This window comes from Delphinus delphis, chromosome 1 (assembly GCF_949987515.2).
Source record: "Delphinus delphis chromosome 1, mDelDel1.2, whole genome shotgun sequence".
Lineage (NCBI taxonomy): Eukaryota > Metazoa > Chordata > Mammalia > Artiodactyla > Delphinidae > Delphinus > Delphinus delphis.
Window position 1 is genome coordinate 44901518 of NC_082683.1, and position 16548 is coordinate 44918065.

The following is a 16548-nucleotide window of genomic DNA, read 5'->3' on the forward strand; positions in this document are numbered from 1 at the left end:
ATGGTAGTGAGCTCCCCGTCACTGGAAGAATTCAAGCAGAGGCTGAAAAACTTGAAAGCAGGAGAGGCAATTCCTATTCAGAGACAACTGTGTGTAGATCCCACTACATGATCTCGAAGGCTCCTTCCTGCCCTTGTGTACTTGGATTCATAGCACATGTGACAGGTTATCAGTGCCATTCCAAACCAGCCTCCCACTCTGGCCTGGGTGACCCATTCAGGGTCCAGGACAGGAGTACTCATCAGACCAGTCAGAGCAGTGCTGCACGTGATCACGGCAGAGGCTCCTGGGGATACAGCTGCAATATTTGAAGACGGTCGAGGGACAGCGCCACCAGCCAGGGCCACAGGGCGGGCACACAGTCACTGGGAAGACAGAAGAGCAGCTGCTCTGTCCTGGAATGCCCCATGCACCAGGGCACTCTTTAGCTCTGGGTTGAACACTGGGGAAGAAATTGAAAGGAAACTCTGGAGCAGTGAAAGAACTCGTCTTAGAGTCAGGAAACCTGGGTTTACACCCAAGCCCCCTTCCTATCACTCATCATATTAAGTCACTTCTCCTCTCTGGTCTCAGTTTACCTACATATAAACTGGGGCCAGCGATTCCTGCCTTCCTTTCCTCACAGGGTTGTTGGGTGGTGCAGAGAAGATGAAGGAAGCCCAGGTTCAAATCCCGGCTGGGCCATGTACATACTCCTTACATGACTGCCCTCTGGGTCCCAGTTTCCTCATCTGCGACCCTGAAAGCAAGTTTCCCACCACAGAAGAATAACTCTCCAGAAGGAGCCCCTTGGAGTGGTAGTGAGCACCCTACCACTTGAGGCATTCAAGGAGGAGTGGAAAACTTCTTCCTAGGATGCAAGAAGGGGATGCAGGGGGAACTTCGGAGATTCTCTCTGTTTAACTTCTGCCCTCTGGCCACTGCCTGGCCACCTGCCCCAGCCAAGCTTGTGCCCAGACCCCTACCTGGGCTCAGTTCATCTGAGCAGTCCCCACAGTTGTTGATCCCATCACACTTTTGGTCTGAGTAGATCCAGGAAGCAGGGTCTCCGCAGTGAGCCACGAGGAAGCCCGGGAAGCTCTGGGGCGTGTCTCCTATAGAGGGAGAGATGAGGCAGGAGGAAGTCCACATCTGGCTGCAGCTGCCTCAGGACTATCTGGAGGTGGATTGTCCTGGCCACGCTGGCAGCTGTCAAACTTGGGGTCACTGCCATCTATCCAGGAAGGGCAAAAGGAGGTTTCTTGGGGAGGAGGTCGTCAAGGAGAGAGGAGGGTTCTTTCCCTGTTCGCCCAATAGAATGCCCAGAGCCACTTCTCCCTTCTCAGCTCTTGCGCCTTCCCACTCCACACCATTGCTTGCTTTATTCCTCCCTCCAGAAAAGTCCTCCTTGACACTTGTCCAAAACCATTCCACCTGCAAGTCCAGGTTCAAGTTCCTTCACCTCCAGGAAGCCTCCTCCGACTGGAACATAACAAGAATAAATATGAAGCCTTGCACTTGGGTCCCAGAACTCAGGGAATGTGGGATCACATGCTTTGTGAAAGAGAGTCAGAGTATCTTTCTTGAAAGTGGGTTCTGTGTTAGACAGCAGTGTGACAGGTATACCAAAAATTAACACAAACTCAGGCCACATCATTAGAGGTATAACCCAGACTTGGGCGGGGAAAAGCCTTTGTTCCTTGGACTCACCAGAGCCAGCCAGGAGTGTCATGGATGCTTCTGGGGCCAGTCCAGGGAGAGGGACATGGGCATTTGGTATGTGTTCTGTAGAGTGCTGGTGGAGTGGGGAAGACCAATCATAAGGGGGTGACTGGGAGTTCAGAGGGTGGCCCGGGTAAGAGGACACTCATGGGGGACAAGAAAACAATCTCCAAATCCATGCAGTGACATCATCATGGGAGACAGATTGAAATGTGGTTCTTGGGGGGCAGGGGTTAACGAGAGGGCAGAGTTGGAACCAACCAAGGATGCTACTGGGAGGCAGCCCTAAACTCAGTACAAGGGAGACGTTCCCATGGAAAAACCAGGTAATGACGGGAGCAGCTGCTTCAAACTGTAGTGAGCTTCCCATCCTGGGAGTGTAAGCAGAGGCAGAGGGGATTTGGGCATGAGCTGGGACATGGACTAGATGACCTTTAAGATCTCTTCTGGTCTTGAGGGTCCATGATGCAATGACCCTTCCCCCGTAAGCTACCCCATCCCACCACTCCGACTCACCAGGCTCTCTCCCTCCTCTGTGGCAAGTGCCACACTCCTCTCTCTTGAGAACTGTCAGGTCTCTAAGGTCTGGGACTAGACCTTCCCATTCATTCACTCATTTCATCATTTATTCAGCAAATCATTCTTGATACCTCTCTGTGCAGTGCCCTGCACCAGGCACTGGGCCCCAATATCAAGCAGATTAGGTTTGCCCCATAGGAGTTCACAGTCTGATGGGGGTGGCAAACATGCCAATTGAGAGTGACAACCAGTGTGACTAGGGCTGGGGTGCAGGGAAGCACAGGAGTTGTGAGAGCCCAAACGAGGGAACGTAATTTAGTTTGGGTGTCAGGGAAGGCTTCCTGGAGGAGGTAGCACTTGAAATCTGCCTTGAGGGTTGTACACAGGTTCTCTGGACACGGAGATGCACAGAGTGGAGGCATCTCCTAGTGTGGGTACATGTGTGTGCGTGTGAGTGGGACGGGGGGGGGAAGATGTTCCTGGCTGAGGGCAGCATATAAGCAAAGGCCTGAGGACATCAGGGTACCTGGTATGTTCAGGGGTGGTCGAGCTTCAGTATGACTGCAGGGAGAGCTGGAGTTGGGGGAGGCAACTCCCAAGGGGCCCTGGAGTAACTACTCACGGCACAAGGCCTCCTCCTCGTCCTCGCCGTGGGCACAGGTGTGGACGCCATCACAGACCCTGCTGGCTGGGATGCAGCTCCTCCGGTCGTGGCATAGGAAGCCCGTCCTGTTCATCTGTGTCACACAGGGCTGGGCCCCTGAGTGGGCAGGGCGAGCCCCGGAAGGGTCAAGGGTGGTGTTTACAAGGGCATCACCAAGTTCTCCCCACTGAGCCCCACCTGAGCTGGGGTGAGAGGCTGGGGCAGTGGGGAGGACACTGGGCTCAGCGTCAGAGATGGGGTCCAAGCCCCAGCTCAACCACTTGCCAGCTGTGTGACCATGGGCAAATGACCCAACCTCTCTGTGCCTCAGGTTCCTTTCTGCAAGATAGGGATCATAGCACACACCCCACAGGACAGTTGGGGAGATTACATAAAAGCCTCTGTGTGTGGGCTTCCCTGGTGGCACTGTGGTTGAGAGTCCGCCTGCCGATGCAGGGGACACGGGTTCGTGCCCCAGTCTGGGAGGATCCCACATGCCGCGGAACGGCTGGGCCCGTGAGCCACGGCCGCTGAGCCTGCGTGTCCGGAGCCTGTTGCTCCGCAACGGGAGAGTTCACAACAGTGAGAGGCCCGTGTACCGAAAAAAAAAAAAAAAAGCCTCTCTGTTTGAATAACCCTAGAGAGAATGCAGAGAAGGTCATGGTTTATTGAATGACTGTCTCACGGGGAGTTCCTGAGGGCAGTGCTCAAGTCAGTGAAGTGGCTTTCACAGTGGGGCTCCTGGTGCAGGTGAAGGTGTCAGAGGCAACGTCCTGGGGCTGGCTGGGGACCGTTATGCCACAATCCCTTACATCTGGGACAACTTTACGGGCTGCAAAGCGCCTTCACATTTTTATTCTATTGTTTCCCCAAAAACTTCTGTGAGGTGTCATCATTAGCCCCATTTCCTAGATGAGGAAAGTAAGACTCAGAGAGGTGTGACATGCCTGGCCACACGGCTAATAACCCAGGCTGCTGCCTCTGCTCTTTCCTGAGGCCGGGTCGCCTCCCCAGCGTCCAGGAATGGTGGGGACCATCTGAGTGTCTATCCTTCTGAGAGTCTGCCCTTCCATCCCACTGCGGGGAACACCCAACCCTGGGGCCTCCCCCAAAGAATTAGGGGAGAGAAACCGACAGACGGACTGGGAGGTCCGGCTCTTCAGGCTGTGCATGTGTACACGCATGAGTGCAGGTTGGACGTGGGAGCGGGTTTGTGCCTGTGTGTTTGTGCACATGTGAACCACGGCTCATCTCCTGGAACTGCCTCAGCTAGTGTGAGGGGGCCGACCCTCAGAGACAGTTACATTGTCACACACACACAGCTGCTCACACAGACATACATCAGTACACTCGCACATATACAGACATGTACACACACGGGCACACACACACAGATATGTACCTGCATACACAGACGTGTGCATAGATACCTGCACACACACGTACACGCACACATAAACACACAGACGCACAGGTACATACATGCAGGCAGCTCCTTGCGTGCTCATATCTATCCCCAGCGCCCATGCTCAGGCATGTGGGGTACTGTGGATTTTACCCCACTCTACCTGTCCCCTTAGCACCTCCTGCTAGGTGACAGAGGCATCTCTCAGAAAGGTAGGCCTGCTGACACCCTGCCCCCAGCTTAATCCCCGCCCATGGCTCTCCGGATGGTGACCTCGCTCCCCAGTGCAGCCTTTGAGGCCCTGGACCTCGGCCCCACCCACTGCTCTGTCCTTCGTGTCCACTGACCTTCTCCTCACATTTCCTCCCATCCCAGGGACTCTGCACAGGGTGTTCCCTGTGGTTTTCCTGCCACCCCTTCCACTAATCAATCCCACTTTCCCTTCATGCCTCAGCCCCCTTTCACTGCTCAAGGAGCCCTTCCTGACTCCTGGACTGGGTCAGAGCCCTGCTCCAGACTCTCAGAGCCCCCACTAACCCTGCCTTACTGTACTTATTGGATTAACATCCGCCTCACTCTCCAAACTGTTAGCTGTGTGATGGCAGGGTTGGTGTTGGGGCTCACCACTGAAGTCGGGCCTCAGGGATATGTCGGACAGGTCCCTGTCCTCTGTGGCGAAGGCAGACATGCAGATGGATGGCACCACCCAGGGTGAGCAGACTCGGGGAAGAGGAAGTGTGAGAGTTATGGGAGCTGAGACAAGGCTCCTAAACCAGGCAGGCAGGGAGGTCTTCCTGGAGGAGGTGGCATCAGAGCTGGGTCCTCTCAATAGCTCATGCTTATAGATGTGCAAACGGAAGCTCAGAGATGTGTATATGTCAGTGTCTGTGTGTGTCTGCACATGCACCCTAAGGAACTGTCCAAAAGTCATTTCATGGAGAAGCCAGGCAGGGTCAGTTTTCCCCCATCTCTCTGTGTCCCCCTCTCCTCCCAACAAGTCTGACCCACCCTTTCTTGCCCACCCTGACCTGGCGTGCGAGGTGGGGGTCCAAGGATGGCGACCAGGGCAATCAGGGCTGCAAGAGTTGCCAGCAGGAGCATCAGGAAGGCTGAGAGGCAGGCCCCTCGGCACGAGCAGCAGAAAGGGCTCCGGTCTGCTGTGTGGGGTGGGAAACCAGTGATGGAGCAGCCAGTGCTGGGGCCCAGAGATTCCCTGCCCTGACTGCTACTAGTGGTCCCTACCCACTGGGGTCCTGAAGGCAGGACAGGCTTCCCTGGAGGAGAGGGCTCCCAAGTCCACCATTATGTTCTCGGCTCTGCCTGTGGGCCACCCCCACCAAACACCTGTCTCTGGCCCAGGTCCAGTTGCTGGTGAGTGGCAGTCAGGATGAGGGTCCCAGGTCTCTGCTCCACCCCCCTCACCCTCCTGTCCTTCCATGAGGCTGTCTCCTCAGGAGGAAGAGAGAGACGTACACCTGCGTATCAAGCCCCTACCGTGGGGCAAAGACCAAAGCAGGCCCTTCATAGCCATTATTTGTAGTTTTCAAGACAACATTTATTTTATAAATGAGGAGACTGAGGCTCAGAGAAGAAAAGGTTCAGGTCACCTTGTGTGGAGCTGGGATGTGAATCCACACTTATTTGCTGCCCAAACGGGTGCCCTTTCCACATGCCAACTGATTGCTCATTCTGGAGCCCGTCAGGATGCTGATTGGAATCCCAGCTATACCACTTTCCAGATGGGCCACACTGAAAAGCCACTTTACTTCTCTGTGTCTGTTTCCTCAAGTGGAAAATGGGGGTCATAATGCCTACCTTAGAGTTGTTGAGTGGATTAAGCTAGGTATTGTATCAGAACAGTGCTTGGGACATAGTAAGTGCTGTAAAGGTTTTAGCTACTATTCATATTTATTGAGCATCTACTATGTGCCATTCTGTATCTGAAGTACTGTGGAAATAGGTGATGTCCTCCTGCTTTAACTGATTTCGATCCTTTAATATTTGCTTGCTTGTGAAATAATGAAACAAAGTCTTCTTCGGATCCTACTAGATGCCCTGCTCTGTAGAGGACACAAAAGCAGTCACAGCTCTGATCCCCTTGCCCTCCAAAAGCTTGTAGTTGCACTTAGAAGACAAGATGTAGACAGGTAAAAAGAAGAGTGTGGGCACTCCTGCTGTCCTCTGGGGCACAATTATCTCAGAGAGGGGGCAGGAAGGGGTCTGATGCATCTACGTCCCCAGGATCCAGCCTGGGGACATAGTAGGCAGGCACACAGTAGGTGCTTTCTGAATACTCTGATCTAGAGATCCAGGAAACAAGGGAAGGGCCCAATTCAGGTTAGTTCAGGTCATTTCCATATAATCCATTCACATTTCCAGAGCTGCCTACTCTGTACTCAGACTATACTTGTACACCAGCTGCTCACAGAGCCAGGCGGCAAGTGTGGTTAAGAAAGCGTGAACAAGGTGTCATGGTGCTTGAAGGCGGGTGGGATTTCCACAGGCAGGCGAGGGGAAGGTGCGAGGAGAGAGCACTCCAGGCAGAGAGCGCCTGGATGGGATATGGGGGACAGCAAGTGGCCCTGTGTGTCCGGAGCCTGGAGTGGGCATGCACTGGGAAGGGAGACGATAGCCGATCTATGCTGTAGGAGATGCAGCATAAATCTAAAACCCATATTCCCTGCAGCCTTAGTCCGTGGCTCCCTTGTAAACTCAGGTAACCAGGGAGACAGCGGGAAGGCTGGCAAGGAGCAGCATCCTGGTTGGCCAAGCAGCCAACTCCTCAAACATTTGTGCAGCACAGGCCGGGTGGGTGGGGTCACGGGAGAGCCTCGGGGCCCACGGCCAGATGAAGGCTGCACTTCAAAGCCTGAAAGCCCTTAGGTGCCGATGCCCCAGGGGACAGATGGGGAAAGGAGGCCATTTTCCCACATCATGCCCACCGTGAGCCAGGCTTGAAATAGACAAGCGCCAGTGTGGAGCAGCAAAGGCACCGGGGCTCTGCAACCAGAGGGACCCTGATTCGAATTTGAACCCTGCCTCCCTCCTCCCATCCGTGTGGGACCCCAGCTTGGCTGAGCTACCTTCACCTCCCTTCACCTCAGCTGCCTCATCTGTTATTGCCCCCTAAGAGGAGCCCCTCTCAGAGCTGTCCTGAGGGTTGAAACAGGCCCTGCGATGCCGCGCACATAACAGGGCCTTGATCCTCGATCCTTGATAGTTATTAGTAGTAGCTACCTCTCTGGGGCTGTTTCCTTAAGCGATCAAATGAAGGCCAAGATTGGAAACACATAGCAGTTCTTAATAAATGTGTTCTTTCCTTCCTTTATTCCACAGAGGTAAAGCAAGCTGTCCTGGTCGCAAGGTGAGCCAGTGGCCAAGAGCAGGTGCTAAGTAAGTGCATAATCCTGCCTACTTTATCCCTCAGAGGTAAAGAGAATCACCAGGCCACCCTCTGAGCCAGGGACTCGACTCCAGAGCTCTTTCCTCTATAGGTTACCGGGGGCGCTGTATGTGGCTCTGTGCCTGTGAGGTGGGCAGCACACAGTAGGTGCTCCACACATGCTTGTGCAAGGAGAGAATGAACCACCCTGTTAAACAAACGGCTGTCATCATGGTTGGCCAGGATGCTGGGAGCAAGGGGACATCAGCAAGGGGACAGAGGTCTGAGAGAGCGGGAGCCTTAGGGAGCCCCCTTTGTGTCTCTGTAGCAACGGCCCAGCTTCAAGGGAGCCCCACGTTGGGGAGGGACTGGCCCCAGGCCCTCCGTCCTTTACCTTGCCTTCTGGGGAGGGCTTTGCTTCCAGCGGCAGCAGCATTGCCATCCCCCTGCCCAAGAGAACAGAGTGAGGGGTGGGCTGAGGTGAGGCGAGGTCCAGCCTCAGGGAACCAGACTGAAAAGTCTTTCAGATGTGTCACCAAGAGCCTCGGGGGAAACCACGGGCCCTCCCACTCCAGCATGCTGAATGCCCCAAGCTCATCACGTCCACTTCACGTTCCCACACCCATGCCTGTACTGTGCCCTGGAAGGCCTTTTCCTCCACTGTCCACTTGGCAAACATTCATCCTTCAAACCAGCTCAGGCGGCTCCCCTTGGAGAGGATCCCTCTGATATCCCCTCCCATAATGTCGATCGTTCTCTCCCTTGGCCTCTTCTCCCCTCCCAGCACTTATCACCTGAACCGTGTTCCTGGTTCACCTGTTGGGTCCCCGTAGAGAGCCTCCAGGGTGGTGGAGGACCGGAGTCACCTCAGTGTCTCCCCTCTTTACTGCCCACCCTTAGCCTGAGGTTGGCTCCCCCTGGTCAGGAGCTGTCTCAGGGCAGCTCTTACCTGGGGGAAGATCTTGTTCATGTCTCCGGCTCCCGGCTCCAGTCTCCGGGCCCTGGGTGGGTGCAGAGAACTCAGCGCAGGTTCCCTACCTGTCACCAGGGGCAGCCTGGAGGAGGGATGACAGCAGGCCTCGCCTGGCCGCACCCTCCCTGTGGGCAGGCCCCTCCCAGGCTGCCTCCCAGGCTGCGGAAAGGGCAGCAGGGCCCTGCTCCTGCCTGGCCCTTCCCCACTCTGCAGTCTGACAGCGACACTCCAAGGTTGGAGTTCTCATCCCCATGTTATAGGCGGAGAGTCTGAGGTTCATAGAGGGAGAAACTGCCCTCAAGTCACACAGTGTGGGTTTGGTGGGGGCATTAACCCAGGAATTTTTCAGGGTGTGATTTTTCCTCCACATCAGTTATGAGACTGGAGGATATCAGGCCCCGCAACTGCATGAAGATCCAGGCAGAAATACGCAGGATTAACGTTCCAGTGGCTAAAAAGCAGGGGTCATTTTTTTTCATTGATGTTTGTTCAATTAAATATGTAACCTAGGTGGAAAGAATATGCATTTCCCACTAAAATTATAAAGCAAATATAATTTTAAATTATTTTCTTTAAAAAAGTGGCCATGTACTTTAAATTTTTCCGGAGATGATGCCTGTGATGGGGGAGGGGTGGGGGCAGGTTGCTTCCCTGAATAATGCCTTCTACCAATTCAGCTCATCCCTCTGCTGAGGAGACCAACAACCTGGGAGCTTAAGGGTCTGGTTGGAAGCCCTGGACCAAGGGAGGAGTGGTGTCCACTTCCAGAAGTGAGCTTGGGGGCTCCAGGGAGGGTCCCTCTGTACGTAGGCTGCCTCTGATGCCCATGGGTTGCCTAACCTGTAACCAGCCTTTTCTTTTTTGTTGGGATATAAACTACCAAGTCCAAGGGGATGGGGGTGGAATGGACAGACTCAGCGGCAGCGCTCAGAAGGCGGCAGCGCTGGGAAGGGCTAAGCTATAGGTCAGGGGAACACGATTCTCACGCGGGCCCTGCCACTGGCTCTGCCGTGGGCAAGTCATTTCCTTTCTCCGAGTCTCAGTTCTCTTGTCCAGAAAAAGAAGGAATTGAACTGGATGAAGAGGATGTCTTAGTTTGGGGATCCCCATAATCAAACCTAAGACCAGTTTTGAAGGCAAGCAGATTTAAGAGGGAGCAATCCCAGGAAGCACCGGGGGAGTGAGGGAAGTGAGGCTCCAGTAACAGGAGTGTTATCACACTCATCCCACTGTGGGCAAGAGGAACTTTCTCTTGCTAAGGATTTCGGGAGAAGATGCACATCAGAGTCACCCCACCCGAGGGTAAGGGAACTGAGGTGTGCATTTGCCAGTTCTTGCCAGTCACTGGCTGAGAACTGCTGGAGGGTATTTATTCCTGGCACCCCTTGGCCCGCCTTAGGCAAAGAGATGCCAGTGTTGGCAGCTGCAAGCTAGGCTGATGTGCCCTGAAATGGAAAGGGCTGAGGGGTACGGGCAGGACCCTCATGGCATGTGCTGAAGATGCATCGACATTTTACCTTGCATGCCAGCTCCAACTGATTGTTGAGAGTGTCTGGAACATGAGGTTCAGAAGGATTATGAGGTCAGGACTCAGGATTTTGTGATTGAATAGTGATGTCTGCCATGGGTATAAGAATGGAGAGTGGTATCATGCATGATGACCATTTTGCCATTCTGGGACCAACACATGTCCTTCAACTCTGGCTTTCCTTTTTTTTTTTTTTTTTGATAAATTTATTTTATTTTTATTTATTTCTGGCTGCATTGGGTCTTTTTTGCTGCTTGCGGGCTTTCTCTAGTTGTAACGAGCGGGGGCTACCCTTCGTTGCGGTGCACAGGCTTCTTATTGCAGTGGCTTCTCTTGTAGCGGAGCACGGGCTCTAGGGCACGCGGGCTTCAGTAGTTGTGGCACACGGGCTCAGTAGTTGTGGCTTGCAGGATATACAGCGCAGGCTCAGTAGTTGCGGCGCACGGGCTTAGCTGCTCCTCAGCATGTGGGATCTTCCCGGACCAAGTCTCAAACCCGTGTCCCCTGCATTGGCAGGCAGATTCTTAACTACTGCGCCACCAGGGAAGCCCTGGCCTTTCTTGACTGTGATTCTTTAGTGTTCTTTTATGAAAAGACTCTTCAGGGATATGAAATTTCCCTTCCTCTGGACTCCTGCTCCAGTCCAGGTACAGCCACACCTGGCTGTGCTGGCAGCATTGTATCTCTCCAGGGCTCAGGCTGTCACCAAGAACCCTTGAGTGAAGGGCAACAGGGGGTCCTGGAAAGATGGAGGAGAGGCCCTGGTGCCTCAATCCCTGAACTTCCTGGTGTCACAGCCAGGTTATATTGAGGAGAAAAAGGACTTGGGCTGCATTGTACAACATCCACCTCCACCCTGCTGGGCTCCCTTCCCTGCTTGGGCCATGGCACACCTGGGTAAACTTCTAGCAAGAGTGGGAACTTTGGAGCTGATGGTCCAAATGGTCCCATCACTAGTTGTGTGACCTCTGATACGTCACTTAACCTCTCTGAGCTTCAGCTTTCCCATCTACCTCTCTAAACTTCTTTTCCACTCATTCCTGAAGAAAGGTGGTGCCCTAGTAGATGGACCTCTTCGTCCTCCCCACTCAATACCCAACACTGCACCAGGCTCCCTTGGCCCACCTGCTCCAAACTCTCCCTTCTTCCCCCCTCCCTTTCCCTGGGAAAAAAGTTTCAAAAACTTAATACAGAAAACTTGGAAGAATAATGTATCCACCATCCAGAGATAAAAATCGTTAAAATTTTTGTCATTTTTGCTTCAGACTTCTTTTTCCATCAAGTATAGCAAAAATTGAAGGTCTCTTATTTCCCCAGTTTTATTATTCCTTCCCTCCCTCCCCAGAGTCAACCAGTTTCCTGAATATGCCTTGCATGGTTCTAATGGCTGGTTTTTACACACTCTCTAGACACACACATACACATACATCTAGAATCACAGTGCAGGGGCCCCTCAACTTTACCAGATATGGCCAAACTGCTCTTCCAGGTGGCTGTACCAATTTGCGCTCCCATTAGCAGCATGTGAGAGTTTCTGTCTCCCCAGTCTGTCTTGAAAGTGTCAGACTTTCCAACATCCATCTCAGTGTGGTTTTTTTTTTTTCGCTGTGTTGGGTCTTCGTTGCTGTGCGCGGGCTTTCTCTAGTTGCAGCTAGCAGGGGCTACTCTTCACTGCAGTGCACGGGCTTCTCATTGTCGTGGCTTCTCTTGTTGCGGAGCACAGGCTCTAGGCGCGCAGGCTTCAGTAGTTGTGGCATGTGGGCTCAGTAGTTGTGATTTGTGGGCTCTAGAGCTTAGGCTTAGTAGTTGTGGCGCACGGGCTTAGATGCTCCGTGGCATGTGAGATCCTCCTGGGCCAGGGCTCGAACCCATGTCCCCTGCATTGGCAGGCAGACTCCCAACCACTGTGCCACCAGGGAAGCCCTCGGTGTGGTTTAATTTGCGTTTCTCTAGTAATTCCTATGGCCACCACCAATTGCTAACATTTATTGAACACCTATTTTGCCACATGCTGTACTACATGTGTTACGTATATTAACTCATTCAGTCCTCCCAACCACAGATGATGGGAACTATTATTATCTCCATTTTACAGATGAGGAAATTGAGGCACAGAAACAATAAGTTACTCGCCCAAGGTTCACAGTTGAAAGGAAGCATAGCTGGGATGCAGACTTGGGTGGCTGAAAAGTTCACACTCTACTCCTACTTATCCCCTCACTTCTCAAAAGTGTGGTCTTTGGACCAGCAGCATCCTCATCATCTGTGAGAGATGGGGTCTCACCCCAGAACTACCAAGCCAGAACCTGCATTTTAACAATGTTTTTCCATGTTATGGAAAAAGCCAAACGAACTTTTTGGCCAACCCAGTATATTGGTCATATGGATTTCTTCCCTGGTGAATGGCTTTTTCCTATCTGTTGCCCATTTTTCTATGGGTGGTTTATCTTTTTCTTATTGATTTATGGATTTCTTTATGTTGGATTTGAATCATTTGTTGCATGGATCATACATCTCTCTCCCAGTCTGCAGCTTGTCACTTGCTTAGAGTGATTTTTGCTGGCTCCCTCCACTTTTCTAAATCCATCTTTCTTGCCCAGAACCAGGCAATAATCTCACTTCATGAAGCCTTCTTCGACTCTCCCCCTTACCCTGGATTTACCTTTCCCTATATTCCTTATGGTCAAGGGCCCCATCTTACCCTGGCTGTGGCTAGCGGAGACCCTCTGCACATGAGATCAGTAAACCTCACCTTGAGTCAGGCAAACCTGAGTTTTTATCCCGATTCTGCCAAATTAATGCCTACCTGATTTAAGATGGCAAGTCACAGCCTCTCTGTTTCCTCATCTGAAGAATGGGGATAAGAATACTTACCTCAAAGAGTTGTGGTTAGAACGAAGCGAGTGCACATATGTGAAAGGGTTCTGCACCCTGGGAGGGTGCACTATTGTTTCTGGATGACTTGGTTTGTTTATAATTACAAAGAGATCTGCTTGGGGGCTGGGACTGCTTCATAGTCCAGTGCCCGGCTCTGGGTTGGACAATGCTAAGTGGGCACCACAACTAGATTGAGCCAGGGACCTGAGAGATCAGCTTCCGTAACTGCCTAGAGGTGAGGCCAAGTCCCTGCCTCAATATTTACCACTCCTCCCCTGTGCCTTCCATAACTCTGAGACCCCTGGCTGGCCACCTCTCCTCTCTGGGACTGTTACCTCAATTCTAAACTGGAGATATTAAACCCCATCCTGCTTTCCTAGAGGGATGCTGTAAGGACCCATTTAAAATGACAGAGTGCTATAAAGGGCTTTGCAAAAGTTATGGGGAATCAATAGATAAACTTCATCATGAAATATCTAAGTAGACACTTTTACAAGACAGCTTATAATATTGCTTAGTGCAGATGATTCAAATTTTATTGATGCTTACAGACTTAAGTGTTATGAAATATTCAGATGTGGGGCTCCAATAATGACTGCATGGTGGTATATCCTGAGGTAACATTATCAAGAGCTTTGGTTGAAACCTCTCATTTCTAATCAGTTGTTGATTTCTTTCCATCCAAGCCTTCAATTATTGCTGCAACGTTGCAAAATAATTCAGGTATGAAAAACATACAAGAAACAGTAAAATGAACCCAAATAATTTAGAATTGAAGAGGCAAACAAAAATATTTTTACTCTTAAAACGACGAAGTAAAATTAGACAACCTCTAAACCAGGGGTTCAGTGAACTTGGATGAGAAAAAAATTAAATATTTTCACTAACGTCTAACTGAAATATAGCATTTCCTTCAATTATGAACATAGGCAATAAATGACAGGACTGTTAGCAGTACTGTGACTTTATCATTAATAGAAATCAGATTTAGATATCACAGATGTTGCAGAGATTTCACAACAGTAGTTTGAAATTACTTTGAAATTCCAATAGATTTAGAACCACCAGTAGGCCTTATTTTATGTGCTAATAAAGAAGTACATATATATATAATTGCAAAATTTTGAAAATACCTTAATAACTGTATTTTAATATAGTTTATTTTGCAATCCTACATACTTAGTTTTATGCATGTGAAAACATTATTCTGAGAAACAGTCCATAGGCTTCACCAGATTATCAAACGGGTTCATGGCATGAAAAAGGGTTAAGAACACCTGCTCTAAACAGATAAGTCATTAACATCACAGGAAGAGAATACTTAATAGTGAAATATGTAAAGCTGGCTTCGACAATTACACATTTCAGAAAAGGTATATAAACTGTACTTCAGAACTTACAGTATTGCAAGGAGTCAGAAAATCCACACTAATTGTACCATCTAGCTTTCCACAGAAGGCTGCATTTCCCACTATCTCAATCTTTTATCTCTGTCACTGTACATACCTCCACCCCCAGACTCTAGTCTAGAACAAGTAGTCAAAGAAAGAAAGATAAAAAAGGTAGCTCATACTGATGATACTCATATGCAAACATAACCTGCTCAGCAGCTGGAAATGTGGTGGGAGGGGTTCAGGAGCACCTGGGTTAGTTGAGGCTGGGCCGGCAAACCTAGAATTTGAGGACGGTGATAAGTTGACCAAGTATTGTGGTTTAAAAATTTAGCCCAATGTGAAATCTGGTAAGAAGCTTAGGAATGCATGGGACAGCCTTCCCAGTTTGCTTGGAAATACTCAGATTGTGACTGTGACCCAAAGACTAGGCTTACCATCCAAACAATAAGGTGGAGGAACAGACAGCCTTATACATAAAAGCTCAAAAATACACGTGAAACACAATGAAATAGGATTACTGGGCGTTCAAAAACAAAAAGAAAACCCTGGGAAGGGACTGGAATTTCCCATTTCTCTGTGGCTGGATAAGCACAAAATTTAATAGACCCTGGTGGTTACCGTAGAGCTAAGACATTGCTGGCCTCTGGACTCGCCCCTCTGGTCTATCGTGCACGCTGCTGCCACGTGCATCGTTCTAAAGCACTGCAACTCTTGCTTAAAACCTTTCTATGCTTTCCACCTTGCTCAGGACCAAGTCAGGTTTAATGAGGTCCTTTATTATGTGATCCGCCAAGCCCTATCTATAGCTATACCTTTGTATGCTCTGTGTCTGCCTGCTAAACAATTATTGTTCCCCACCCTCCTGCCTCTAGGTCTTTGAGCATACTGTCCCCACTGCCTGGAACACTGCTCCTTATATTTTGTTTGGCTTCCCTTTTCCCTCTAGGTTTAAGCTTGGTTATCACTTCCTCCCAGAAGTTCGGGGTCCCCTCACAGTACTCCATGCTTATCTGGTCACAGCACTTACCACATTAATAATAGTCTGTCTCCCTCTTTAAAATCTGAGCGACCAGAGTTGGGCACTGGGTCTTGTTTGTTGTTGCAGTCCCATCTCCCAGCATGGGGCTTGGCACTCGGGCTCTCAAGTGGTTGCTGAATGGTTAAACTGTGGATCTCTAATATGGTATCTCGGCAAAAATCACTACCGTGGTGTGGGGACTCAGCTGAGAATGTTATATAGACTGCACCAAAGGTTGGGGGGCCTGATTAGCTTTATCGAAAAAGGTCTAGAACCCTCTGATTCTCCACATGTAGTCCTAAGATACTTCAGAGCCCACAAAAATTATAATATATTTAAATATATTTAAATATACATTCAAATATATTTAATATATTATATATTTTAAAAATCATAATGGAAATGGCACATTTACCTAAGATAAAGCCACACAGACTAATAATAAGGGATAAAGTTTTTGCTTTTGGCTCAGAGTGAAAGTACCAGGTTTCACACGCTAATGAGCAGCTCAAATTCACTGATAATACATCATATGAATTTCTGAGATAAGATTGAGACCAGATAATCTGGTAATTTCTGATTTACAAAAAATATATCACATATAAAAGGTATTCATGAAGTTTTGTGAAAAGATTGGGAATCTTGGGCCTAAATCATTCATTATGGTGATTTCTACTGTTTGTAATTGCCTGAATCAGTGTATCTCTTACACCAGGGACCTGAACCAAGCAAGAAGGACCTTAGGAGTCTGGGAGGTTTGAACCAGAGACTCAAGGGTCTTGATAATTTGCCTAGAACCAAGGCAAGCTTCCCAAGAAGATGCTGTGTGGTAGGAAAGAAGGTGATACGTGTCTAATGGAAACAAGTAAAGTTGGGTCCACCCAAAGGGCTAAACTGTTACTTTAGAAGGGGCCAGTTTCTTTGCTTTTGTTGCAATTTTCAAGTCACATATTTTTATGCTGTATACCTTTGGGGGGTGGTGGTGGTGGTGATTTTTCTTTTCTTTTTTTTAAAAGTAAAACTGGGGCTTCCCTGGTGGCAGAGTGGTTGAGAGTCCGCCTGCCAATGCAGGGGGCATGGGTTCGTGTCCCGGTCCGGGAAGATCCCA

General features: G+C 50.2%; 1 protein-coding gene across 1 annotated transcript; it reads right to left on the reverse strand.

Moving 5' to 3' along the window:
• Window positions 1-216: 216 nt before the first annotated feature.
• LDLRAD1 (low density lipoprotein receptor class A domain containing 1) lies at window positions 217-8620 on the reverse strand. The gene is made up of 6 exons (XM_060005272.1): window positions 8600-8620; window positions 8045-8096; window positions 5297-5425; window positions 2843-2980; window positions 966-1094; window positions 217-365 (listed from the first exon to the last, which is right to left on the reverse strand). The coding sequence occupies exons 1-6, from the start codon at window positions 8618-8620 to the stop codon at window positions 217-219; spliced, it is 618 nt and encodes a 205-aa protein (XP_059861255.1).
• Window positions 8621-16548: the final 7928 nt, after the last annotated feature.

Bases quoted from the DNA above. Each gene is read 5' to 3' on its own strand.
- LDLRAD1 (XM_060005272.1), bottom strand. From the start codon at position 8,620: ATGAACAAGATCTTCCCCCAG. The intron at 8,097-8,599 runs GTAAGAGCTGCC...TCTCTTGGGCAG, and splicing joins TGAACAAGATCTTCCCCCAG to GGGGATGGCAATGCTGCTGC. The intron at 366-965 runs GTAGGGGTCTGG...CTGTCTTCCCAG, and splicing joins CTCAGATGAACTGAGCCCAG to TGACTGTGTGCCCGCCCTGT.